We start from the raw sequence: 27,019 nt of genomic DNA on the forward strand, positions 1-27,019 counted from the left end.
CAGTAGCTAGCCTGAACATAAATGGCTCCTACAATGGGGATGGGAGTTTAAATGGCTCAGGACAGGGAAATCCAGCAGGCCTTGGAGACCAGTCTTGAGTGTGATCGGATACTGATTTAGTTTTGGGCGGTTGTAGAAAGCTGTGGAGAGCATTCACCTCACTCTCTCCAATACTTAGATGGGAGGAAGTTGTCGCACACACAGTCCTGGGTAATGGGGGAGTAGCGGTGAGCAGGGAGCTAGAGAAATGACCCGTGTTCACAGCCTGGTCCTGGGCCGCTGGAAAGGAGGAGTACACAAGAGGACATTGGAGTCATAGGCAGCGGCGGATGGGCATGCATCAAATCAGGTGAAGCTGGTCATTCTGAAGAAAGGTCCTGACCAGAACGTCACTCGTCCAAGCCCTGGACATATGCTGCTCCACCATCAAAGTTCCTCAAAGCATCTTATGTTTTACTGCAGATGGTCGGCCCATAGTACATAATAAACACCACGCCAAGCGGGTCATAGTACTGTTGACATATTTACAATATTTATCTGAGAAAATCGAGTTATGCAGGTCTCACCAATGGGAGTTATTCATGTTAAATTCATTTTAGCGGTATTTAAAAACCATGATGGTATGAATTTTCGTTCTATCTATGTGCTTAACCAACAGTCTTTTTGCTGAAAACTCATTTCTACCAAGACAGATAAACCGCAAGCAGGGCTCCCACCCCCAGCGACCACAGGGAAGTGGAGGGGGAAGTGGCGTCTGTTTCATTGAAGAGGTGATGTCCCCCGCAAACTCCATCGGGAGAGGTGGAGGATTGAGCCGACTCGCCCAAACCTCATCCTTACCGCCAAAGTTGTCATCGCTGAGATTAGTTTCGCTCTTTAGCTGGGTTGCTCGCGGTGACGCATTAAGTCATTTCCGCAACCGCTGTGCAGATGCTACCGTGTCGGACAAGAGCAAAAAGCTCGTAACAAGAAAATTACATAGAAACTATATAACGTCAGACTATCCGGCCAGTCAATGTTCGTTTTTAATCTTCGATTGCACGATGGCTCCGCCCTGTCACCATCCAGCTTCAAGCGCCATCATCATATTAAACATTGTTGCAATCTCTGATGCACTGTAATCTATAACTTTATCCTTTGTGTCTGATGACGATAGTTTTGTGTAAATAGAACTATGCGCGTGTGGCGGAAACGCATCGGTCTACAGGGGACTTCCCTCCTGCGAAAAAGATTCTGTGCCTATACGTCGTAAATGCTGACAGATCTTCCCTTAGCCTCCGACACTCCAGAAAAAAACCAATCCAAGTCTGTCAAGCCTCCTTATAACTAATATCCTCTAATCTAGGCAGTATTCAAATCCTGCCAGAGTTAAGGTTTGCCTCCGATCGCCTATCTTCAAAAACAACACTACAAATTTAAAACCATTAAAAAATGCTGGAAATAGTCGGTCGGGCCGCAGCCGGCCCTCTTCCTCCCAATCAGTGTCAACGCAAAACTCTTAGTATAGAAACAAAGAACTGCAGATACTGGTTAATACACAAAAGGATACAACATGCTGGAGTAACTCAGCATAGAAACATAGAAAATAGGTGCAGGAGGAGGCCATTCGGCCTTTTGAGCCAGCACCGCCATTCATTGTGATCATGGCTGATCATCCCCTATCAATAACCCGTGCCTGCCTTCTCCCCATATCCCTTGATTCCACTTGCCCCTAGAGCTCTATCTAACTCTCTCTTAAATCCATCCAGTGACTTGGCCTCCACTGCCCTCTGTGGCAGGGAATTCCATAAATTCACAACTCTCTGGGTGAAAACGTTTTTTTTCACCTCAGTCTTAAATGACCTCCTCTTTATTCTAAGACTGTGGCCCCTGGTTCTGGACTCGCCCAACATTGGGAACATTTTTCCTGCATCTTGCTTGTCCAGTCCTTTTATAATTTTATATGTTTCTATAAGGGGTCCCCTCATCCTTCTAAACTCCAGTTAATACAAGCCTAGTCTTTTCAATCTTTCCTCATATGACAGTTCCGCCATCCCAGGGATCAATCTCGCAGGTCAGGCAGCATCTCTGGAGAACATGGGTTGGTGATGGTTCACGTCAAGACCCTTCTTTAGACCTGAGAACGGCCTTGACTCGAAACATCACCCATCCATGTTTTCCAGCGATGCTACCTGACCTGCTGAGTTACTCCACCGCTTTGTGCTTTTCAGCGCAAACGCCAGTTCTCCTCCCACAGCCGCGGCCTGACCCGCTGACAGCACGTTCTCTTTTTGTATTTTATTTTTAAAGCACCTGCTGGTTTTTCCAAGGTCAATGCAAAGATTGAGCCAAATTAAAACACCGGGTAAAATACTGTTTGTAATAGAAGGTGCCGTGGCGGTAAATGGCAAGAGGGTGTACGTGCTATTTCAGAGATAAGCTCGCTCCTGCCCCCGGCTGCGCCGCCACGATAAACATCCTCTTTATCGTTGAGAATCTCCACCTTTGGTCTGTGGAGCGCGGCTGCAGCGAGCTTGAAATGCCGTGGGATGTTTGGCGGTGGAGGCGGACGTCCCTCAGGCCTGGGTCCACATTCACTGGTTACTGCAGATCGCAGAGGCCGAGCGTGCCGACGACACCTGCTTCTTCCGCCTCTTGTTGAGGAGCGGGTTGCTGGTTTTATCCAAGTCCTTAATCGTCACCTGATCGTAGTCGACGCGCATGGTCGCGAGAGCACTTGTCATCTCGTCCTATAAGTGGACAGCACAACACAAGCATTAGGAACAATATGGTGGGGTTCGCCACAGCCCACGCCTGACACATTGCTGCCGTTTTAACAGCACGCGGATTTGAAATAAACCGAGTGGAATGGTGTTAGTTTGACCGGTTTATTCCTCACACCCCGCACCGATCTACCACCGTTAACATTTCAGGCATCACAGGGCGGCACAGCAGCTGTAGAGCTGCTGCCTTACATCGCCAGAGACCCAGGTTCGATCCTGACTCCGGGTGCTGCCTGTACGGTGTTTTCCTGTTTCCGCATGGGTTTACTCCGGGTGCTCCAGTTTCCTCCCACATTCTAAAGGCGTACAGGTTTGCAGGAAGGAACTGCAGATGCTGGTTTACACCAAAGATAGACACAAACAGCTGCAGTAACTCAGCGGGTCAGAGAGTATCTCTGGAGAAAAGGAATAGGTGACATTTCGGCTCGAGACCCTTCTTCAAACTGAGAGTCAGGGGAAAGGGAAACGAGAGATATAGACGGTGATGTGGATATAGAACAAATGAATGAAAGATATGCAAAAAAGTAACGATGATAAAGGAAACAGGCCATTGTTAGCTGTGTGCCGCGGTGACAATGAGTACAGACAATGAGACTCAACAAAACAGTTTTGAAGCTGGTGCGACTTGGGTGGGAGAGGGATGGAGAGAGAGAGGGGGATGCAAGGGTTACTTGAAGTTAGATAAATCAATATTCATACCACTGGGTTGTAAGTAACCTATTCCCAAGTAATGATTTTAAAGTAATGAAAGATTAGTTCCACTGGTTCATTTTCTATAGTATTGTTGTTGACAAGTACACATAGACATTAATATGCTATCAAAATTAACCAAAGAAATTGAAGAGTTTTATGAATTTAAAATTGGCCGAGGAACAAAAAAGTAAATGGTAATATTTATTTTTATTACTAGTGATAATTAACATCCCCAAAGGGTTAGTGTTGGGAGCACATTTTCATTCTGGAATGCACTATTGACTAGATTAAATTCAAAGTTTGCTAAAGATGTTATTGGATTTTATTGAATAATTAGGACTGAATGGCCTATTCTTGCTGCTATCCCATTCGATTCTAAACTTGTTAATGCAGTGAGTAGGAAGTATTCTAATGCAATAGATACAGTTAATGTTCCAGGCGAGACCTATGCATCTACCGATCAGAATCACGCTGCTTCAGTTTTCAGTATTGATGGGGAATGTCACCTGGAAAGGCAAGGTCATTGAAAGGATGCAGAGGGTGGAGAGTGTTTTTTAGACTGGAGGCCTATGACAAATAATGTGCCTCAGGGATCGGTGCTGGGCACATGTTGTGCGTGGTTTATAGCAACAATAGACAATAGGGGCAGGAGTAGGCCATTTGGCCCTACGAACCAGCACAGCCATTCACTGTGATCATGGCTGATCATCCGCAATCAGTTCCTGCCTTCTCCCCAATAACCCTTGACTCAGCTATCTTTAGAGCTCTATTTAACTCCCTCTTGAAAACATCCAGATAATTGGCCTCCACTGCCTTCTGAGGCAGAGAATGCCACAGATTCACAACCCTCTATGTGCAAAAGTATTTCATCATCTCCGTTCTAAATGAATTTCCTCTTATTCTTGAACTGTGGCCCCTAGCTCTGGATCCCCCAAACACCGGGAACTTGTTTCCTGCCTCTAGCGTGTCCAAACCCTTAATGATCTTATATGTTTCAATAAGATCCCCTCACCCTTCTAAATTCCAGAGAATACAAGCCCAGCCGCTCCATTCTATCAACATATGACAGTCCCACCATCCTGGGAATTAACCTCGTGAACCTACGCTGCACTCCCGCAATAGCAAGAATGTCCTTCCTCAAATTTGAAGACCAAAACTGCACACAATACTCCAGGTGTGGTCTCATTAGGGCCCTGTACAACTGCAGAAGGACCTCTTTGCCCCTATACTCAAATCCTCTTGTTATGAAGGCCAACACGCTTTCTTCACTGTCTGTTGTACCTGCATGCTTACTTTCAGTGACTGATGAACAAAGATCCCCAGATATCGTTGTACTTCCCTTATTCCCAACATGACATCATTCAGATAATAATCTGCCTTCCTTTTTGCCTCCAAAGTGGATAACCTCACATTTATCCACATTAAACTCTATCTGCCATGCATCTGCCCACTCACACAACCTTTCTAAGTCACCCTGCATCCTCATAGCATCCTCCTCACAGTTCACACTGCCACCCAGCTTTGTGTCACCTGCAAATTTGCTAATGTTACTTTTAATCCCTTCATCTAAATCATTAATATATATTGTAAATAGCTGCGGTCCCAGCACTGAGCCTTGCGGTACCCAACTAGTCACTGCCTGCCATTCTGAAAGGGACCCGTTAATCCCTTCTCTTTGATTCCTGTCTGCCAACCAATTTTCATCCATGTCAGTACCCTACCCCCAATACCATGTGCTCTAATTTTGCCCACAAATCTCCTATGTGGAACCTTATCAAATGCTTTCTGATAGTCCAGGTACACTACATCCACTGGCTCTCCCATGTCCATTTTCCTCGTTACATCCTCAAAAAATTCCAGAAGATTAGTCAAGCATGATTTCCCCTTGGATGAGATTTGGATGAGAATGTACAACGCATGATTAGTAAGTTTGCAGAGTGGGAGGTATCACAGATAGCAAAGATGGTAAACAAAAATTACAGTAGGCTCTCGATCAGTTGGGCAAGTGGGCTGAGGAATGACTATTGGAGTATAATGCAAAGAATTGGGAGATGTTGCATTTTGTGGAGTCAAACTAGGGCAGGACCTTCACAGTGAATGGTAGGGCTCTGGGGATGTTGTAGAGCAGAGAGATCTAGGAGTATAGGGACAGTTTCCTCAAAGGGCCATCATAGGTAGATAGGGGGTGCAAAAAAGCGTTTGGTACATTGGCCTTCATCAGTTAGGGTATCGAGTATAGAATTTGGAATGTTGTGTTACAGTCATAGAAGATGCTGGTGAGGCAGCACTTGGAGCATTGTGTTCAGTTTTGGTCACGCTGCTATTGGAAGGATGTCATTAAGCTGGAAAGAATGCAGAGAAGATTTACAAGCCTATTGCCAGGACGTGAGTAGCTGAGTTATAGGGAGAGGTTGGACAGGCTTGGATTTTATTCCTAAAACAAAATAATAAGGGGTGATCTTATAGAGGTGTATAAAATCATGAGGGAGATAGGGTGAATGCACAGTCTTATACCCTGGGTAAGGGAATCAAACACCAGAGGACATATGGCAAGATTTAATATGAACCTGAGGGGCAACTTTTTCACTCAGAGGGCGGTGCGTTTAGGGAACAAGCTGCCAGAGGAGGTAGTTAAGGAAGGTACGATAAAGCATTTAAAAGACACGGACAGATGGGACCAGCTGAAATGATGCATCTTGGTTGACACGGACACGCCCGGCTGAAGGGCCTGTTTCTGTGCTGCATAACTATGACACAGCCAATGTAGCTGACTCTCGAGGGTTATGATCTAAAGTTCCAGCAATACATCGAAGGAGAACCTACATTTACATTTGCTGATCAATAACCTTTCATCAGAAAGTGAAACGTTAACTTTCTTTTTTGATATATTCTGCCTGATTTGCTGAATGATTCCAACTTTGGATCAGATTTCCAGCATGTGCAGTATTGTATTTTAGAATCAGTAGAATGGCACCAATCAGCAATAATTCTTCCTGGCAATGCCTGAGTAAAGCTGAGCGGATAACCAGTCCATTCCAGTTGCCTTGGGCTCTTCAACAAATGAAACATTTATGATGCCAGATTATGTAAGGAAAAAAAAAAAATACTGGAGAAACTCAGCGGGTCTATGGAGAGAAATGGACAGATGTTGCTTCAGGTCGGGACCCTTTGTTTTCTGCATGTCGACCGTCCATTTTCCTCCACAGATGCTGCCTGAGCACTGAATTCCTCCAGCACTATTTTTTGCAAAGATTCCAGCATCAATCAGCACCTTATCCCCCACACCTTGATACTTTGTGCACAATCGAATATCAGAATCCATCCACCTAAAGTTACATAACCTCATTTTCCCTGTTTAGCCTCTCCCCTCAGTAACTGGGATGCCTGCTGTTTGAGGGAGCTTTCTGGGAGTAAACAGGATGTTGAATTTCCTTAGATCATGTGGAAGCCAGCCTTCTGAAGGATTTCTTTAGCTTTAAAACACTCGGGGATGTCCAGAGATCATGGAAGGTGCTCTGTATACGCAGGCTCTCCCTTTTTCATTTCAACACTGTGTCATGTGTTATCTGCGCAAAGGGAATGTGAGTGAGAACGTACTGACCTTCACCTCCTCCCACATGTCCTTCTCTTCTTGAAGCACTCGGCTTGTGTGGAGTGGAGTTGGTGGAACCGCCATTGATTGCTGGAAGTACAAAGAGTATTTAAGAATTGTTACATTTTCTGTAAGCAACCCCAGCACAAACCGGCTCCAGTCTGCTCCACAGTCCCCTCAAATTATATCACTCAATGCCACAGTTGTCCTGGCTTGTCAGGGTGCTTCGCTGGTGGTCACCACCTGGACACGATGTAGAGGCTTTGGAAAAGGTGCAGAGGAACTTCACCAGGATGTTGCCTGGATTATAGACTATAACTATAAGGAGTGGTAATCCGAGTTTCATTGTACCTTAATTGGTACATTACAATAAACAGACCTTTGAATCTTTCAATCATGGCTAACAGTCGAACCATGAACCACTTGTGATGTACTGTTATCGACCCTGTTTTATAATGCGGGGAATTCCTGATGTCCTACACACAGACCTCTTCGATCTCTTGTCACTACAGCTCCTACAGCCAACAGTACAACTGCAGATTTCAAATAGTCTCTTTTAAAGCCCTGAGAAGGATCTGCCACACATTGTATATATAAAATGGTGGCAGATTGCTGACACCTACGTTAATCCAAGAATGGTTCATAAACTCAGTGATGGTCATTCGCTCAGTGGGGTCCGTCTTCAGCACCTGCCGGATCAAATCCTTTGCTGTAGAGAAAGGAAAAGTACAGTTATTCGAGGATGTTTTTTAAGGCAGCAACACAGGCTCACATGGCTGTGTCAGGGACATCATCACCCAAACATGAATATTAAAAATGTTTGAGGAAGGGCGAGGGTTGGTTTGTGTGAACTGACCCAGGAGTCAGCAAGGATGTGGAGGCTGTGGAGTGGGTGCAGTGGAGGTTCCCCAGGATGCCTCAATTATTACAGTGAATCAGCTGCAAGGAGAGGTTGTACAAAGGGTGTACTTTGTAGGTGTTGGTGACTGGTACGTTGTCACATCTCTCAAATACAGTACGGGAATTTGTTCCTTGGCCAACAATGTCCCAGCTACACTAGTCCCACTTGCCTGCACTTGTTCCATAACCCTCCAAACCTGTCCTATCCATGTACCTGTCTAATTGTTTTTTAAATGATGGGGTAGTCCCAGCCTCAACTACCTCCTCTGGCAGCTTGTTCCATACACCCACCATCCTATGTGTGAAATATTTCCCCCACGGATTCCTATTAAATCTTTTCCCTTTCACCAAGAACCTATGTCCTCCAGCCCTCGATTCTCCTAATCTGGGCAAGGTACTCTGTGCATCTACCCAATCTATTCCTGTCATGATTTTGGATACCTCTATAAGATCTCCCCTCATCCTCCTGCGCTCCATTGAATAGAGACCCAGCTTACTCAACCTCTCCCTATAGCTCACACCCTCTAGACCTGGCAACATCCTCGTAAATCTTTCTGAACCTTTTCAAGCTTGACAATATTTTTCCTATAACATGGTGCCCAGAACTGAACACAATATTCTAACTGCAGTCTCATCAATGTCTTACACAACTGCAACAAGACCTCCCAACTTCTATACTCAATACTGACTGATGAAGGCCAAAGTGCCAAAACCTTTTTGACCACCTTATTAACCTGCGACTTGACCTTCAAGGAACCATGCACGTGTACTTCTAGATCCCTCTGCTCTACAACACTCCCCAGAGGCCTACCATTTACTGTGTAGGCCCTGCCCTTGTTCGACGTCCCAGAATGCAACACCTCACACTTTTTTTGTATTGTGTATGTGTGTGTGCGTGCGCGCGCATGCACGGCCGCCAATAAATTGTGTCCCCCCTGTCCCCTCCATATTTTGATAGCGATTTCCGTGCATGGACAACACAATGCCCAAAGAGCATAGAATGCAGGATGCGGCTGACTGACAGGATGCAAATGATGACACAAAAGTTAGTGGTTTTGCAGATAGTGAAGATGGTTGTGAAAGATTGCAGCTGGATCGATTGGCCAGGTTGGCAGAGGATTGGTTGATGGAATTTAATACAAAAAAAGTGTGAGGTGTTGCATCGTGGCTTGGTTCGGCTACTTGAACACCCAGGAGCGGAAAAGACTACAAAAAGTAGTAAATACTGCCCAGTCCATCATCGGCTCTGACCTCTCTACCAATGAGGAGATCTATCACAGTCACTGCCTCAAAAATGCTGGCAGCATCATCAAGGATCCACACCATCCTGGCCACACACTCGTCTCCCCGCTACCTTCAGGTAGAAGGTACAGGAGCCTGAAGTCTGCAACGTCCAGGTTGAGGAATAGCTACTTCCCCACAGCCATCAGGCTATTAAACTCAACTGAAACAAATCTCTGAACATTAATAGACCATTATCTATTTATTCGCACTATATCTGCTTATTTATTGATGTGCGTATATATTTATATAATGGTATATGGACTCACTGATATGTTCTGTATTCATGCCTACTATATTCTGTTGTGCTGAAGCAAAGCAAGAATTTGATTGTCCTATCTGGGAAACATGGCAATAAACTCTCTTGACTTGACTCTTGACATGTTGAAACCTTCTTGTCAATCAGTTAGGGACCTGGATTCTCTCCTACATCCCAACTCTGCTCTACCATCCCATTAAATAAAGACTGGATATAGAGCAACAGTCCCCAATACTGTTTGATAGGGAACTTTATTTACTCTGCTCAAATATATCTGAATCTGACAGCTTGAGCAAATCCATGGCTACAAGTGGTACACATCTGGTGACAATGGGTTTAACTTGCATCCAGTTACCTTCTTCAGAGACATCTGACCATTCCGGATTTGGAAACTCGTATTGTCCCATTCGGATCCTTTTCTTCATCCCAGGTGAGATGGCTAGGCCATGATTTGAGTAGAACGGAGGGTAGCCACATAGCCTATGGGCAGAGGTACCTTGATTAGCACTGCCCAGAAGAAAACGATTTTGTTTCCTGAAATCATTTCCCATCTCTTCCTATGGTGCTTAATGTTGTAGAGGAGCAGGTGGACAGACACTGGTAACCTACAGATTACCCACTCAATGGACTGATCTTTGTTCAAATGCATAGATAGAGGAGGTCAAGAAGCTGCTCAATTTGATCAGAATTGACCTCAAACCAAACCTGATGTTCACCTTGCAGAACTGTTCAGAAAGGTTCACTGCTGAGCAGCTAGGCAGAAGAGCAGAGTGGGCCTACATGGACAGAGGCCTGGACCAACAAACCTTGAGCAGAGTTCAAGTCCCACCATGGCAGTCGTGGAAATGATGATATCGACTAACTTACTGAATTGTTGTTCAAAACCCATAAGGTTCACTAATGAGATTCAAGAGGAAGACCTCCTTCAGTGGGCCATGTGACATCAGGCATCCAGCAATGTGGTACTGTGACTGGCTAAGCAAATTCTCAATTGTGCTGTGATTGTTGAATTAAAGCAGAGAAAGTGTAAAACCAGAGGGACCGCCCTATTCCGACCCAGGCCCAGAATTCAGACCTGGCGTACTTAACCCTTGCAAGGTCCTCCTAACAAGTATCTGGAGACTGGAGGATAAACTGGGAGAGGTGCTTCATAGACTAGTTGCTTGAGAACGGCAAAATGTACAGAACCATATCTTCCAGAATGGGCCAGAATACGCATCATTGTAACCAGGCTAGAGGATCAACACAGATTCAGTAGAGAGTGCACCTTGCTTCGAATTTTCACCCATTGCAAGGTGAGGTTACATTTAGTTCAAAGATTTAGGCACAGCAGGACCCATTTAACATTCTGGCATTTCATAGCAATCGTTAAAATTTCTACTGAGACCTGCATTATATGCTTGCTGCCTTTGAACGGTATTTTTAGCTACATTCAAACCAGAAAATCTTAAACATGCTGTGCCTAAAGTACATAATAGTCACAAACTTTAATGTGCATAGCACGCTTTTCATATGACAAAGAGGAACTTAAGGAAGGAAAACACTATTTCAGTTTATTCAATCTCAACTGTGATGATTTTACCCAAAATTTTCAGAAAAGTTGACATTAGCACACATAATATCAGGCATACGCTGATGTGCAATACTCTGAAAATTTGTGTCAATAGTTATGTTGAAACCACAACTGTTTCAACATAACTGTAACTCAGGAAATTCCAGGTCACCGCGTTATATAGATTAATGTTTACTACCTATCAAATGAACGTCTGCTGCATTGCTTCACTAATATCTCGCTTTTAAAAAATGTTTATGAAAAAAATTGAAGGGAGATAATTATAAAGCAGAAAGAAAAGCTACTTACAGAATGTACATGATGACTCCCAAGGACCACATGTCACACGACTTGTCGTACTTTTCTGGGCCCAGGACCTCTGGAGCTGCAAGGACACAAGAATGGGAATAGAATCCAGGGCAAGGCTGAACAAAACAGATGTGAAATGAAAATAATGATAGAAGGTATCCTTAAGAGGAATGGAAGTTTGCAGTTCACCCTCGCCAACGGTAAACCTAGATTGATTACAGCTGTCATCTTGTGTATTATCTAGGTATGGGTGAATATATTTTCTAAAATCGAGTGTCATATCTATGAAAGCAAAGTGAATTATTATATTTATGGGATGTATTATGTCAACCTTGCCTTATAGCAAGATGCTAAGATCGTTGGAAGTTTTGATAGGTTTACTGAGAAGCTGCTTCTTGCAGCGTAACTTGCACTGTTCAAATTCTTGAGTATTCGAACATCAGTAAATCGTAAATTAATTTTTGGTTTCAATTGAGTAATGTACTCAGTCCCATCTGGCACCCTGCCCTCGACGAAGATCCAAAAATAATCACAATAAGAAATGATCTGCCCTTTTTGAAATCACCTCCTCAGGCAGAGTTTCTAACGGTTTGGATCGGGCGCCGCTCCGAGAGGCCGAGCGCACGGACTGGACGCGACACTAACGGCCGACCCTGCAATACCGCCAGGACAACTGCCCTTCATGGCAAGGTTAAGAACTTTGCACTAATAACAACTGGGACTTGAAAAAGGTGCCAAAATCTGGCGACTCTTGTATACTGTTTCAGTGTACTATTCTTATACACTTGTACTGAATCTAAGATGTGCTTATAGTTAAACTTGTACTGAACTCTATGCAAAAAAAATCTCACTGTACCTCAGTACATGTGACAATTAAAGTACCATTGACCTGGAAAAGACTATACATGATTACAATCAAGGCATCTACAGTGCATCGATAAAGGATAAAAGTACAACATTTAGGTCATGGCGATATTCTTAACATCATTATCAGCAAATAAATTTTAATAACTTAGTCTTCCCCTGCAGAGGGCCCACGGAACTGATTGTACTGTGGTGGTTTCTCAGTTATAGGATACATAGGCTCTGGGGATCTCCTTAAAGTGGTCTCCCCATCAAGGACCCAAATATGACGTGATAATGAGATTGCTGATATTACAACCACGAGGACAGTAGGGCCAACATCCCATTACTGTCCAAAGTCAAGAAGGCGAATAGACTTGGTTGATAAACATGCCCTTCCAAGTGACAAAGATGCCCTGTACAAAGTCAGATGTGACTACACTAGAAACCAAACCACTGTCATATACTCCTCCGAGGTTAGATTCCACACCTCGGAAAATATCACATTCTGAATTCAAATTCTTTATAATGAGGCTGATTATAGTGACTGACTGCTAGGACAGAGAGAGGCCGAAAAGTCTTCCAAGGTTCCGTAGCCCACATTTTCTACTCCTGATGCTTCCCATTGTCATATTAAACTCTGCTCATTTGCTGTCTAATTCTTTGGAAATCCCTATAGTTCAGTATCTGGCTCACTGAGCAGTTTTTGTTGCTTTCCCTTTCCACTCACTGTGCCCTGGTTCCCACTCTCCCTCTAACACACCAGGCCCCATTTCCTGTGCTTCCTCTAATGTACCCTGAACATGGTTTTTGCTCTCATTTTAACATATCGGGGTCCAGTCCCAAACTAACTCTTCTGGATGGGAGCTGGGTTCCCAAACTGTCTAAAATACAAGAACCCCAGTTCATGCTCTCCCTCAGCTCCCACTCACCCTCTAACACACCGGGGCCTCATTGGTAATCCGTCTAACGGATCGAGTCCTCATTCCATAATCCATCAATTAGGACCACGGTTTTTACTCTCCCTTTAACACACCAGGATCCTGGGACTCCAGTTCTCTCTCTCCCTCTTATGCACCAAGACCCTGGAATCCATACTCCCTCTAATACGCCCAGACCACAGTTCCTGTGTGGCAATTGGATAGCATCCAGTAAATTTAGGACCAGTTTATCATGTTTAATAACATCCTGCTGATGTGATGAATTCTCTATTTTTCCATAACTGCCCAAACGCATAGCACGAATCGGTGTAGATATTAGCACTTTTATCTTTTGCCAATATGCAGCCACAGGCCAGGGCATACAGCTCAACTGCCTCCGACCTCTAATACACTTGAACCACAATTCCTGTTCCCCTCCAATGCACCCAGGTCACAGTTCCTGTTCTCCCTTTTATGCATTGAGATCCCAGTTCCTCACTCCCTTTCAACTCACCTAATTTACTAGAAAATCTATTGTCACACTGTTAAACAATCATAAAATAACCAAATTAGAAGAGTGTGGAGGTAATAATGGAAATAACATTCAATGGTCTAAAAATTCTGTCAGCCCACCTTCCCCGAAGTTTCAAGCATGCTGATAACCAGAACTTTGAGAGAGGTAAATGTAGAAATGGAGATCTCAAGTACTGACACCATTGAAATGGAGATCTCAAGTACTGACTTCCAGTTCTAAGTATGTAAACTCTACTGCATCTTGCAATGAAATCAACACCCATCATAATCCCTTATATAACTCTTCACTGAGGCAATAAAACATTGGAATCTCCTGTATTCTCCTTTGTAAAATCTCTAGGCTCTAAGAGCCCAATTGCAATGTTACAAATCATTCATTTCTAACTTATTTATTTATATAACGTCATTTTTATTATCAGGCATAATTGGCAAGATTACCCCATTGCGTGGCAATCCAACATCTTGAAGCACTACAAGGTCATATAATGAATGCATGGGAGGAATAGGTCACATTTCAGGAGTTTATTTGGCTTTTTATTATGCTGTTTTCATTGGTAGTGGGTAGTGTTTTTCACTGTGGGTCCTTCCTTTTAATTAAGACGGGTTTAGCACTCAAACCCTAACATAATTGGTCACTTGTTTCTATGTTCATGGAACTTGCTGCTTTCCTCGATAGATATACATAAAGTATGAAAAAAACTGTCTTGGCACTCACCAACATAGTACGGTGTGTAGCAGGGTGTTGCTAGGGAGTTGTGAAGCGTTGTTTCTTTGGCAAATCCAAAATCTGTAAGCTTGAGGACTGCATTGAAATCTTTTGCTGTGTACAACAAGTTTTCTGGCTGCAAAATTCAAATAAATATCAAGAGTATGACAATAAACCTTGTTTGAAAGAAAGAGCAGCTATCTAAATTTCAAAGAGCCACATGGCATCTTTAGATTTTTAATCATTAGCACAAATCATCAATTTTTGATTTAATAAATAATCTGCCTGGAGATTTTTGGATAGTTCCTCATCCAAACTTTCAGAAGTATCCTAACTGCACAGGAATGGCTAGGAAGTATCCTAACTGCACAGGAATGGCTAGGAAGGACCTAATTACTGTTTTGTAGTGTGATCTGAGGGAATATTAGGAAAGATTTTGTTTTTGTTGGAAAATAATATCACTGTGTCATTAGCATCCCCTTAACATTGATCGGGACCCTTTCAGGTCTCATCTACAGGACGGACCTTCCAAAATCTCCATCATTGTGAAATATAACATCAGGCAAGTTTATAAACATGTCCTGGGATGGAACTCACTCCATAACTACATGAATAGCCTTGACTGAACCCTATACAGGACATTCCATTAACTAAACTCCCAAAAAACATCTGCAATTGGGTAAAGAACAGGTAGTTCTGCTTAATAGTTACATTCCTGAGAAACCTCACGTTATAGAAAACCATGTCATTAAAAAAATTGTATCAATGGGGAATTGGGGTTAGGGGCTAGAGTTGCAATTGCCAATTTTAGACTTGCAATAACATTTTGTTTCTCAGCAGGATTTTCAATATTAAGGACCTTTTCAGCAACAATGTTTATTTATATTACTACAAGTTAAAAATACTAATGTCTGTTTATAACATTGTTTAGTAGAGTATCTTTGACGATGCTTGTCAATTTCAAAGGGCACCCATGGTTATAATAGCAGCTTATTCTTAAGAGACGATGATGTCTGATTATTGTGGGGTTACATGGAAAACATTTTCCCTCCAGAGACTTTTTTTCACCCTCATAACAGATTTTTTTCTGCATGCCAATTTTCAAAGTAACTTTTAAGCAGTTCTCTATTTCCTGATCGAAATTGTATCATAATCATATCATCTGCATTTTATTCATTTCATGTTATGGAAATATGCATTAAAGCAGAAATACTTGAATCCCAAAGCTCCTCACATAGGTGTGATCAGAGAAAAAACTGGCACCTAGTCACATAAGGATTTATGAGGCTGGATAATTGATGAGCTGATTTAAGGAACATGTAAATGATTAATGAAGAGATTTAGGGCAAGAACATCATAGAATGTTGATGGCAAGAGGAACAACAAAGCAAGTCAGGGATTCATGAGCCGCAGGAAGGGTGGGGGGGGGGGGGAGGTGGGGACACTTTCAGAGCTGTGTAGTGCCAGTGACAACTACAGAAGAAGGGAAGTTTGAGCAGTCATTATGAGAATTTTAAATCTGAGGCATTGTTGGAAAGTGAAACTCTTGCAGGCGATCAAGCATAAATCAAGCACAAAAGACATGTTTCCACACTGTATCTGTAAAGTCTAAAGTAAAGCCTAGATGCATTGGATCTAGTAATATGTATTGGATTCACAGTGACATGGATGCATGGATTCAGAACTGGCTTACTCATAGAAGACAAGGGTCGTGGTGGAAAGATAATATTCATGCAGGAGGTCTGTGTCCAGTGATGTTACACAGGAATATGTGCTGGGGTGGGACCTCTGTTGTTTGTGATATGTACAGAGAAATGATTAAAAAGTAAATGTAGATGGGTTAATTAGTAAGTTTGCAGATGATATCAAGATTGCTGGGGTCGTGGACTGTGAGGAGGGCTATCAAGGTAGACAGTGGGATATCGATCAGATACAGAAACAGGCGGAAAAATGGCAGATGGAGTTTAATCTGATGGAGTTTAATCTGAGCAAGTACAAGGTGTTGCACCTGCGAGGTCAAATGTAAGGCAAAAATATACAATTAATGGTATGACCCTCAACAGCATTAAAGCGCAGAGAGTTCTTGCTCCCTGAAAGCAGCAATACAAATAGACAGCAGGGTAAAGAAAGTATATGGTAAACCTGTCGTCATATGTTGGGATATTGAGTACAAAAATCCGGATGCTGCTTTATGGGACATTGGTTAGGTCACATTTGGAATATTGCGTGCAGTTCTGATCGCCCCATTACAGGAAAGATGTGGAGGCTTTGGAAAGGGTGCAGCTGAGGTTTACCATAATGTTGCCTGGATAACGGGGCATTAGCTACAGGGAGAGGTTGGACAGACTTGGATTGTTTTCTCTGGAACACCAGAGATTGAGTAGATACCTGATAGAAGTGTATAAAATTATGAGTTTCATAGATGGGGAGACGGTCAGAATATTTTCCCACGATGTAAAAATCCAACACTAGAGGGCATAGCTTTAAGGTGAGTGGGAACGTTTAAAGGAGATGTGCGTGGCAACTTTGTTAGACAGACGGTGGTGAGCGCCGGAATGTGCTGCCAGGGTTGGTGGCTGAGGCAGATATGATAGAGGCATTTACGGCGTTTGGATATGCATGGAATGGAGGAATACGGATTATGCGCAGGTGGCTAAGAGATGGTCTTGGCTTCAAGTTTGGCATAGACATTGCGGGCCAAAGGGCTTGTTTTGACGCTGTATTGTTCTATGTTCGATGATCTAGGTAGATCATCTGAGATAGTAACACCCAAGAATTTCAATTTTGCCACAACATGTCAACAACAGATACTATCTTCGTGACTTTCTATTCTTGGGACTGGAACTCATACGACAAGCTGCTCTTCATTGACAAGAGCTCGGCATTAAAATTATCATTCTCTCAAAACACATCTTTTTTTTTGCTAATTATGTTTTTGCACTTATGTCTTGCTTTTTGCAGTCTTATCCTTTTAGAAATTTTATATGTAATTTAACTATAATTTACATATAATTTGTTTGTGTGTGTTTGTATGTGCCTTTGATGCTGCTGCTAGCAAGATTTTTTAATGTTCTTGTTCATATGAGAATACACTCGACTTAACTTAAGCTCCTTTGTTTGAGTAATATGTCAATAACATGAAGCCTGACTGACATTTTATATCTCCAACTGGGGCATGACCAGCAAGACAGAACATATAAATAGGTGTATGAACCCGCATGAGGGCAGCAGAGGGTCAGATTATTTTAAAGTTATGGAGAACGTGAAGGAAATAAATAGAATGGTAATCATCTGAACCTAGTAGATGTTACAGGGGCAGGTCATCAGTGGGAATAAAACTCCGTTCAGAGGATGCAGCAGAAATGGTCATGGAGAAGAATTAGAAAGTCTTGTTTTACTAATTTGAAGACTTTCCCGAAGCTAATAGCACATAAAATGCTGTTTCTAAGTCTTGAATTGAATGGTCTCAGAAATGGAAAATTAGCCTTTCCCCCAGTCTAGACAGTCTGATCACATCCCTTTCTTTACAACTTCTCTACATGATATCTGTCCTGTAACTTAATCAGGCTTGTCACTTAATCTTCCTTCAGCTTCCTTATCAGCTAAAATCAGCTTTAAAAAAAATCTTGAATCATTTGTCCAATTTCTGGCTTAGTTGAGCAATACTGAAAATGTGGAAAAATTGCAGGTCTTACCTTGACATCCCTGTGAGCAATGTTCATTGCATGAAGATACTGAATAGCACTCCCTATGTCTCTCATTATTTCTGAGGCTTCTGTAAAATACACAAGGAAGCATTAAAGGATTCACTCAGCAGGTGTGCCTTTCAAATTTATTTCAGAATATCCCAGCACAGTTTAGTCAATGAGAAAAGCACAATATGCTGGAGGAACTCGGCAGGTTAGGCAGCATCCGGGAAGGGAATGTCAGATAATGTTTCGGGTTCGCACCCTTCTTCAGGCTGATTGGAATAGGGGGCAGAAAGCTGGAAAAGAGACGTGAGGAGGTGGGACAAAGCCTGGCAAGTGATGGGTGATGCAGGTGATGGGGATTTGATTGGCAGATGAATGGAGTAAGTGACAAAGACTAAGGTGAAAAGAAGGCAAAAGGCTGACAGATAAGAAGAGGAGTGAAGTGTAAAGCTGCAGTGTGGGATATGAATAGGTGACAAGGTGGAGGGGACAAAGGGAAGTGAGGGACTCAGGGTTGGGAGATGACTGTACAAAAGACGGGACAGGAGCTGGGTGACTGGTGAGGGTGCGAGATAGTCAGAGAATTGGGACCACACTGGGATGTGGGTTCTATTCTCACTCCCCCTACCTCTCAGATGGAACATGGATTGAGTTTCTCTGGTCCACACCTTTCACCAACTAGCCTCCGCAGTCAACACATCATTCTCTAACATTTCCACCACCTTCAACGTGATCCCACCAAGAGTCATATCTTTCTGTCCCCATCTCTTTCCATTTTCGGTAGAGACCGAAACAGTATGGTTTGGTCATCCCTTCCCACCCAGACCGCTGCTGCCTCTCCAGGTATTTCCCCCTGCAATCGCAGATGTAACTCCACATCCACTCATGCTTCCATCCAGGGACCCCAGCAGCCATTCCAGGTGAGACGGAGGTTTATGTGCACCTCTTCAAACCTTGTCTGTCTGCTGAGTTCCTCCAGCATTTTGGGTTTTATTCAAGATTCCAGCATCTGCAGTTTCTTGTGTCTGCGTATTACAGCCAATGGTGTTCTTTAAATGTAGAGGCTGTTGTGATATTGAAACCATGATAAGCAATCTGTACACAATAAAATCCCACAAACAGCAACATCCTGGATAATAGGATGTGCCTGGATAATAATTTTAGTGACATTGACTGGAGAGGGTGAGAGCCAGGACACTGAGGAGAATTCTCCTGCTCTTCCACAAAATAGTGCCGTGGGACTTTTTATGTCCATACAAGAAAGCAGATGATGGCCTTGTTTAGAGCTTCATCTGGTAAATGGCATTTCAATGCAGCATGGTACTCCAGTGAAGCATCAGTCAAGCTTTTGTGCTTCAGTCTCTGTGGTAGGACTTGTATTCACTGAATCAGAGGCAAGACCACCCTACAGTTTATACACCAACCACCATTTTTACATAATATTGTAGAGGATATAAATATAAACATGGCAGGTTATAATTAAGTTGTTATTTAATAACAGTTACTGTACACGACAGTCAGGGTCTCACTTCAGATCTTGTATTCTGGATCATGACTTCCACCAGAAAACAGGTCCACTGTGATCATAACTGTTTAGCCTTGTGTGGACTAATTAGAACAATATATTTTTTGGTAAATGTCACTTAAGTTGTCAAAAATGTTATTAGTCTTCAGGACACTGTACAGTTTCTCCTCTCTCCACTACTGGCACTTTATTGCTATGTAGCTGCAAGGACAACTCCTGCCATCTAATATCTTCCCAACCACTCTAATGTAGTTCCCTTGTAGTCAGATTAAACCATGTTTATGACTTCCTTCCAAGACTACAATGTCTTTCCAACTCCAGTCTCTTGACTCACTACTATTTCCCTGTCCCTAAACTCTGCATTCCCTCCCTAATCTTCTCTGTTCCCCTTTACATCTCTGCTTAAAGTCTCTTACACTAATAAATCCTTTGGCTTGGTTTTAATGTTTTGACAAGTATCACTCCTTGGTGAGCCACAGGATAAGTATATTAAAACCCCAAGTGCAAATTACTGCTGCAGTTCATCCAAGTTCGGGGGCACCTCAGCTCAATCAGTTCCCACTCGCACAAGGACCTATACTTTCCACAAGGCTTAGTAGGCACAGCAGATTCAGAGTGTGATTTGGCTCTCTGCCTAATCCACAGGTGTGCACTCCTGTACCTCTGGAGATGTGAGGACCCTGTACCGTGTGAGGTTAGAATCTGCAATACCTTGCAAGCTGATGAGGTTACCACAGTTGCCTTCAAGAGCAAGTTTATTAATTGCTTGGTAAGAAAAATTCTCAAGGCGACAGAGAAAATGTTGCAGTGATCGGCCAAATAACCTCCTTCTGTGCTGTAACAATTCTAGCATTCTATGAATGATGAAAACTCTGCCACACTATAAACTGTGTAACATGGTGTCTCTGCAACACCATAGAAGTATAACACTGTGGATTGTAACACCATAAAGAGTGTAAAACTGGGGACTATAACACCATAAATAGTGTAACACTGGGGCTTTAACACCATAGAAGTGTAATACTAGGGACTGGAACACCATAAACAGTGTGACTCTGGGGACTGTAACCATAGACAGTGTAGCATTGGGGACTCTGTATTACCACAGGCAGCCTAATTTTGGGGATTTGACAATGCCTCACAGCTCCAAGCCTTTGTGTAAAATAAGTTTAACTTCCTCCTTTTTATTCCCAATTTGAACCGACTAATCAGCTGCACTGTTCCCCAAGCCAAGCACGCCTGAAATTCTGCCACTTCCCATTCACCAACTTGAGCAGGGAGGTTATATTATTTTAACGCTATTGTCTGCTTCCCCAGGAAGCTCACAGTCCTGACAGCAGGAATGTAATTGACCACAATGAACGATAACAACATTTTCCTGTCAGTAGGTGAATGCAACTGTGGCCTTGGGTTTGACTGACATTGCAATGTGGTATTTGTAATCATGGTTAATTCCTCTATTGTACTGTGTATGGCAGTGCAGGAAGCTCACAGCTTGCAGTGAGGACAATAAGTAGAGCCGGCCTGAACAGTGAGGCTTATTCTCCCTTGGCATACCCTTCATATTCACCCCCCTCCCCACTGCTTGTTCCATCCACCCATCACCCTTCCCTTACCTCGTTCCATCTATCCCCTTTATGCCTCTGCATTCCCTCTCCTCTAACACCACCCCCACCAGGCTCCATTTATCCAACCTCCTTCCCTTTTGTCTCCTTATCTGTTTCAAACTATCACTCGCCTCCAAATTCCCTCTGCCCTACCTGGCTCCATCTGCCTTTCATTCCTTCCTTATTTAGTTCCACATATCAACTCCGAACTCTTGACTACCATTGCCCTTTCCTTTCCCAACCTGGCTCCATTTGCCCATCATCCCTCACCTCACTTGATTCCACCTATAACCAACCAGCCACTCTTACACCCTTCCCACTTAGCTCTTTGTACTGGCTAACCTCTCTTTGGTCTCAGTCCTTAAAAGGGTCTCGACTTGAAACATCGTCCATCCCATACCCTCTTTACTTGATGTTACTTGACCTCCAGTGGTTTGCTTTTTGTTCATGGCTTACCCCTCTCAGTAAAGGCCTGGTCTCCTCGATCCTGTATCCTGCTGAACAATTCACCTCCTTCCATGCTGCAGTGGAGGGTGATGGAAGGGAGGGGAAAGAGGGAAGCCAACAGAAAACACAGGGTGAGCGAAGACTGCAACTCAGCTGGCAATTACTGAAAAGATTTGATCCAGGGTATTCTGGATTTTCTACTTAAAAATTGGCATAAAAATTAGTTATGAATCAGCTCCCATAATAGTATTATATTCAAAAGCCCAATGTACAACATTTGTTAATTCCTATAAATTACAAAACTAGTCTCTGCTCTCTCCAGTTTTGATAACTGTGATGGAATATTCTCCACTTGCCTGGAAAAGTGCAGTTCCAACAACTCTCAATAAGTGCAATGCCATCTATAACAAACCAGCCACTTGACTAGCACCCCATCCACCTTATCAAACATTAATTCGCTCCAACACACTGTGGCTGCAGTAATGACCATCATCAAATGCCCTGCAGTTACTTACCCAGGTCAATTTTGATAACTCCTCACAAGCCTGTGGCCTCTACTTCTAAAATTGACAAGGGCAGCTAGTATACGGAAGCACCTCCACATACAAGTTCTTCTCCAAGATAGACATGGTCCTGACTTTGAAACCTATAACCAGCCTTTAATGAATTAATACCTGTGCCACACCATTGGTCATAGGCATACAAGCTGAATAACAACCACCGTTACCAATCTCTATGCCTCCTACCACAAAGCCAATGTTATATCTAATTGGCTAGCTCACCCAGGTTCTCATGTGTTCTGACCTGCTGCACCAGCCCGATATTATTCTTCGCTGTTCACTAATCTTCACTGCTATAACCCGTGCCTTTGTTTTAATATTCCAGATCCAATTGCTCTCCTCCAAAAACATTTCTTGTCTTAATTTAACCTCATGCCCCACTTTAGAAAAATTGAAAATTGAACTCTGATCTGTCTTTACAACAAGACTTTAAATGTGACAGAAAGATTCACAAGGCTTCTTTGTTTTAAAAGTTGAATATCATTCTTATATCTTTGGGCCCAGGACACGCAGATATTCAGGAGTCTAGAGTCTGAAGAAGGGTCTCGACCCAAAACGTCACCCATTCCTTCTCTCCAGAGATGCTGCCTGACCCACTGAGTTACTCCAGCATTTTGTTTCTACATTCAACCAGCATCTGCAGTTCTTTCCAACACAGATATTCAGGATGCTGTCTGATCACAGCAGTATGCACTCGGACCATCACTACCATGGCCTAGTATTCTATGGTTTATCCATTTAGTTCAACATTTTATTGGTTTTGCTGTCCTCCATTAGTTGGATGTGTTTAGCATCATCAACTATTACATCTAAATCTATTTCAACATCACCCTCAGCTATTTAAAGTAGCTCAGTAACAATACAATCTATTTATCCTCCCAACATCCAGCATCTTACTGTAAAGAATTCCAGGAGATGGATCAACATTTTCACATAACATCTCACTTCCTAAGCCTTGCTGCATGTGTTTTAACAATGTTAGGATGGAGAAATTTGATCTAAAATTTTAAATAAAGACCAAAGGCCTTGGATGCAGTGCGGGTGCAGATAACCATACTTCGGTAGCTATGCTGCAGTGGACGAGTTTATAAATGCAGCATAAATGATTGTGATGGGATGTGAACAGCTAGATGTTGGGATTGTGATGGGAAGTGACAAGGTAGATGTGGAGACTATCTCCAGTGACACTGTTTTAGAATATAACATCACCCATTTAAGATGAGAGAATGCAGAATTTATTTTCTCAGAGGGTGGGGATTCTCTAGAATTTCTAGAGAGCGCCATGATGGCCAATTCATTTGATGTATTCTTGGCCAAGCAGTCAGATTTTTGCTCAATAGGGGGACATATAAGAAACCAAGATTAGATCAGCCGTATCTTACTGAATTGCAGAACAGCCTTGAGTGACCATTCAGCTATTCTTGCCTGTAGTTTTTATGTAAGTGGGAACCAGAATATAAGATCAGCAAATGGAAGGACTGATGGGAAACTAGAAAATAGGACCAGTAAGTCTCAAAGGATGCATGGGAAGGGCGAGGTTATGGATTATCATAAAACTAATCGGTTGACATGTGATTATTTCAATTCATAGAGTATCACAGAAAAAATGGATAAACGTAGAGCCTGGATCAGTGCTTGGGATTATGTTGTTGTGGCCTTTATAAAGACTTGGTTGCTAGAGGTGCATGACTGGCAGCTCAAGATTCCCGCATTTCGATGTTTCAGACATAATAAAGACGGAGGTAAAAGAGGTGGAGGTGTTGCTTTACTGATCAGGGAGAATGTTACGGCAATTCTCAGAGAGGACATACTGGAAGGTTTATCCGCTGTGACAATATGGTTCGTGCCTAAAAATAATAAAGGTGTGTTCACTCAAATGAATTGTACGAGATAGCCAACAGGATATATAACATATATGTAGATAGGTTAGCTAATAAGTTTGCAGACAACACTAAGATTACTGGAATTGCAGACAGCGAGGAAGGCTGTCAAAGTTTATAGTAGGATATGGATCAAGTGATACCGAAATGGGCAGCAAAATGGTATATGGTGTTTAATCCGTGCAAGTGTGAGGAGTTGTACTTTGGGAGGTCGAATGTAACGGGAAGGTAAGCATTGATGGCAAGACCCTTAACAGCATTAATGTGCAGAGTAATCTTGGGGTACAGGTCCATAGTTCCCTGAATGTGGCAACACAAGTACAAAGAGTGGTGAAGAAGGTGTATGGTATGCTTGCTTTCATTGGTCAGGGCATTGGTCAGAGTATAAGAATGAAAGAGTTACTTTCATTGGTCAGAGTATAAGAGCCATGAAGTCATGATGTAGATCTATCTTGGTTAGGCTGCATTTGGAGTGTTGCTTGCCCCTTCACAGGAAGGACATGGAGGCTTTGGAAAAGATGCAGAAGAGGTTTTCCAGAATCCTACCTGGATTAGGGGGTATAAGATACAAAGATGGTTTGTTTTGTCTGGAATGCAGATTGAGGTGAGACCTGATAGAGGTATATATGAGACCACAGATAGGGTAGATAGTCAGAACCTTTTTCCCAGGCTGAAAATGTCAGACTAGAGGGCATAGCTTTAAGGTCAGAGGGGGCAAAGTTTAAAGGAGATATGTGGAGCATTTATTTTGTTTACACAGAGGGTATGAGTGCCTGGAATGCGCTGCTAGGGGTGGTGGTGGAGGCAACTACGTGTAAGAGGCTTTTAGAAAGGCACATGGATATGCAGGGAATGGACAGGTATGGACCATGTGCAGGCTGAGGATGTTAATCTTGGCATTATGTTCAGTACAGACACGTGTAATCACATCCTCCTTTCCTTTCCTGTTCCTATGACATTATTATTTCTTTGTATTTCCAAGCCTCGTCCATCATTGCAGTTTCTCACTCACCATTCCATCACAATCAAGAGGCAGCGCTTTCCATGGTGCATGTTCTCGTAGATGTTAATTATGCGGACAATGTGCAGGGTGCTGGAAGCTCTCCAATGCATGTCCACTTCACGCCGTGCCTTTGGGCTGTCATAGAGAATCTGAAATAAAGAGCAGAATGCTGGGGATCAAACAATAATGGTGGATTTAAGCTTGGTGTTATCAATGCAAGACCTGCCAAATACTTTAAGTTTGGCACTGGGCTCAGTTTCAATTTAGGCCCTTCTCCAAGTTTAGCTTTGTTTCCAAATGTTTCTTCATTGCATCGTTTTTCTCAGATTTGTGGTCATAAATCCTTGAATATATATTTTGTTTATGTGCTGCAATGGCAATACGCATTTCACTACACCAATTGGTGTATGTGACTAATAAAGAACCTTTAAACCTTTGAACGTTTGATACCTCAAAATCCAAGAACAAGATGAATCACAGCGTTTGGTACTTAACTGATCACTTCCAGACACTCTGGAGTCTCAATAACTTCTACAGGTAGCCGGGATTGTGCATGTTAATACGCAGGACATCGAGCAGATGAGCTTGATAACCTTCATTCCAATACAAAGTTAATTGACTTGAGCACCCATCTTTTGCCAAAATGTTGACAGAGCCTATCATTACTACTTTTGTTTGTATCGTCTGGCCTGCCTGACATGAGCTACATCTTTGCCATTAGCAACACATTACACAGACACAGGCGGCACAGTGGTGTGGCTGGTAGAGCTGCTGTCACACAGCTCAAACAACTTGTGTGTTGATCCTGACTTCTGGTGCTGTGTAAAGTTGGCATGTTCTCTCAGTAACTGTGGGGGTTTCCCCAGTGCTCCGATTTATACACATGTGGGTTGGTAGATCAATTGACCCCTGTAATTTGCCTTTGGTGTGTAGGCGAGTGGGGAGAATAAACAGATTACAGTAGAATTAGTGTAAACTAGACCAAGTGGGGACCCGTAATATTCCGCCACTCACCCATAGCCCCCAACTGCGCAGGCGCGGCTGACTTTTTCAAAGTTTAAATTGGCAATAACTTGTAAAATATAAGATCAATGTGAACACATCTCACTCTCCCTATTCAGTCCCCTATTCCCCTCCTCCATTATCCTCCCTCACTTCCCCTTCCCTCCTCCATTACCTCGCCATCCCACTTCCTACCCCTATCCTCCTCCATTCCCCCTCATCCCCCAGCATTCCCTCCCCTCCTCTTCGCCATCCCTCTTTCCCCTCCTCCTCCATTCCCCCACTCCCTCCCTCACCTATCGCTCCCTCTTCTTTCTCCTACCTTCAGTCACTCCCTCCCTCCCTCCCTCCCTCCCTCCATAACCCCTCTACCCTCCCTACCCCACTCCTCTCCCTCTATCTCCCTCCCCCACTCCTCGCCTCCCCCCTATCCCACCCCCACTATCCCTCCTCACCTACCCCACTGCCCTCCTCTCCCTCTATCCCCCACCCTACCTCCCCCCCTCCTCTCCCTCTATCCCCCCTCCTCCCCACTCTCCTTCCTCACCTCCCCCACTTTCCCCTCCCTCTCCCTCCCTACCCCCCTCCTCTCCCTCTATCCCCCTGCTCCCCCACTCCTCACCTCCCCCCCTATATAATGAAAATCGCGTTTTTTTTAATGAAACCTGCCCCCCTATCCCACCCCACTACAATGAAAATCGCGATTTTTCTTTAAAATAACCTAACCACAATATTAGCTGTTATTGAAAACCGAAGAATTTGATTAAAACAGTTTTTTTGAAAATCACGATTTTTGTTATTCGGGATTCGGGATCATTGTGTCGTCATTGTAATGTGGCTGACGCACAGGGCAAGTGGAAAAGTGGTTTGAAAAGTGTTTTTTGTAAAGTTTAAAATGTCAATAACTTGTAGAATATAACATCAATCCGAACTAAACTTGTTTCATTTACAT

At 43.2% G+C, this 27,019-nt stretch overlaps 1 protein-coding gene across 2 annotated transcripts in view; it reads right to left on the minus strand.

Annotated features, from left to right (window-relative positions):
• Positions 1 to 2,262: 2,262 nt before the first annotated feature.
• Positions 2,263 to 27,019, minus strand: part of mapkapk3 (MAPK activated protein kinase 3) — a 42,365-nt gene continuing 17,608 nt past the window's right edge. The window contains exons 2-10 of one of the 2 annotated variants that reach the window (XM_033036812.1): positions 25,075 to 25,214; positions 21,632 to 21,696; positions 18,047 to 18,123; positions 14,361 to 14,487; positions 11,349 to 11,424; positions 9,843 to 9,967; positions 7,671 to 7,756; positions 7,057 to 7,137; positions 2,263 to 2,729 (exon numbers count right to left, since the gene is read on the minus strand). In XM_033036812.1, coding sequence (XP_032892703.1) covers positions 2,574 to 2,729; positions 7,057 to 7,137; positions 7,671 to 7,756; positions 9,843 to 9,967; positions 11,349 to 11,424; positions 14,361 to 14,487; positions 18,047 to 18,123; positions 21,632 to 21,696; positions 25,075 to 25,214 — 933 coding nt within the window. In that variant the 3' untranslated portion in view covers positions 2,263 to 2,573. Of the gene's footprint in view, positions 2,730 to 7,056; positions 7,138 to 7,670; positions 7,757 to 9,842; positions 9,968 to 11,348; positions 11,425 to 14,360; positions 14,488 to 18,046; positions 18,127 to 21,631; positions 21,697 to 25,074; positions 25,215 to 27,019 lie in introns of both variants that reach the window. The other variant, XM_033036811.1, reaches the window with a different exon arrangement.

This window comes from Amblyraja radiata, chromosome 18 (genome assembly GCF_010909765.2).
Source record: "Amblyraja radiata isolate CabotCenter1 chromosome 18, sAmbRad1.1.pri, whole genome shotgun sequence".
Classification (NCBI taxonomy): domain Eukaryota; kingdom Metazoa; phylum Chordata; class Chondrichthyes; order Rajiformes; family Rajidae; genus Amblyraja; species Amblyraja radiata.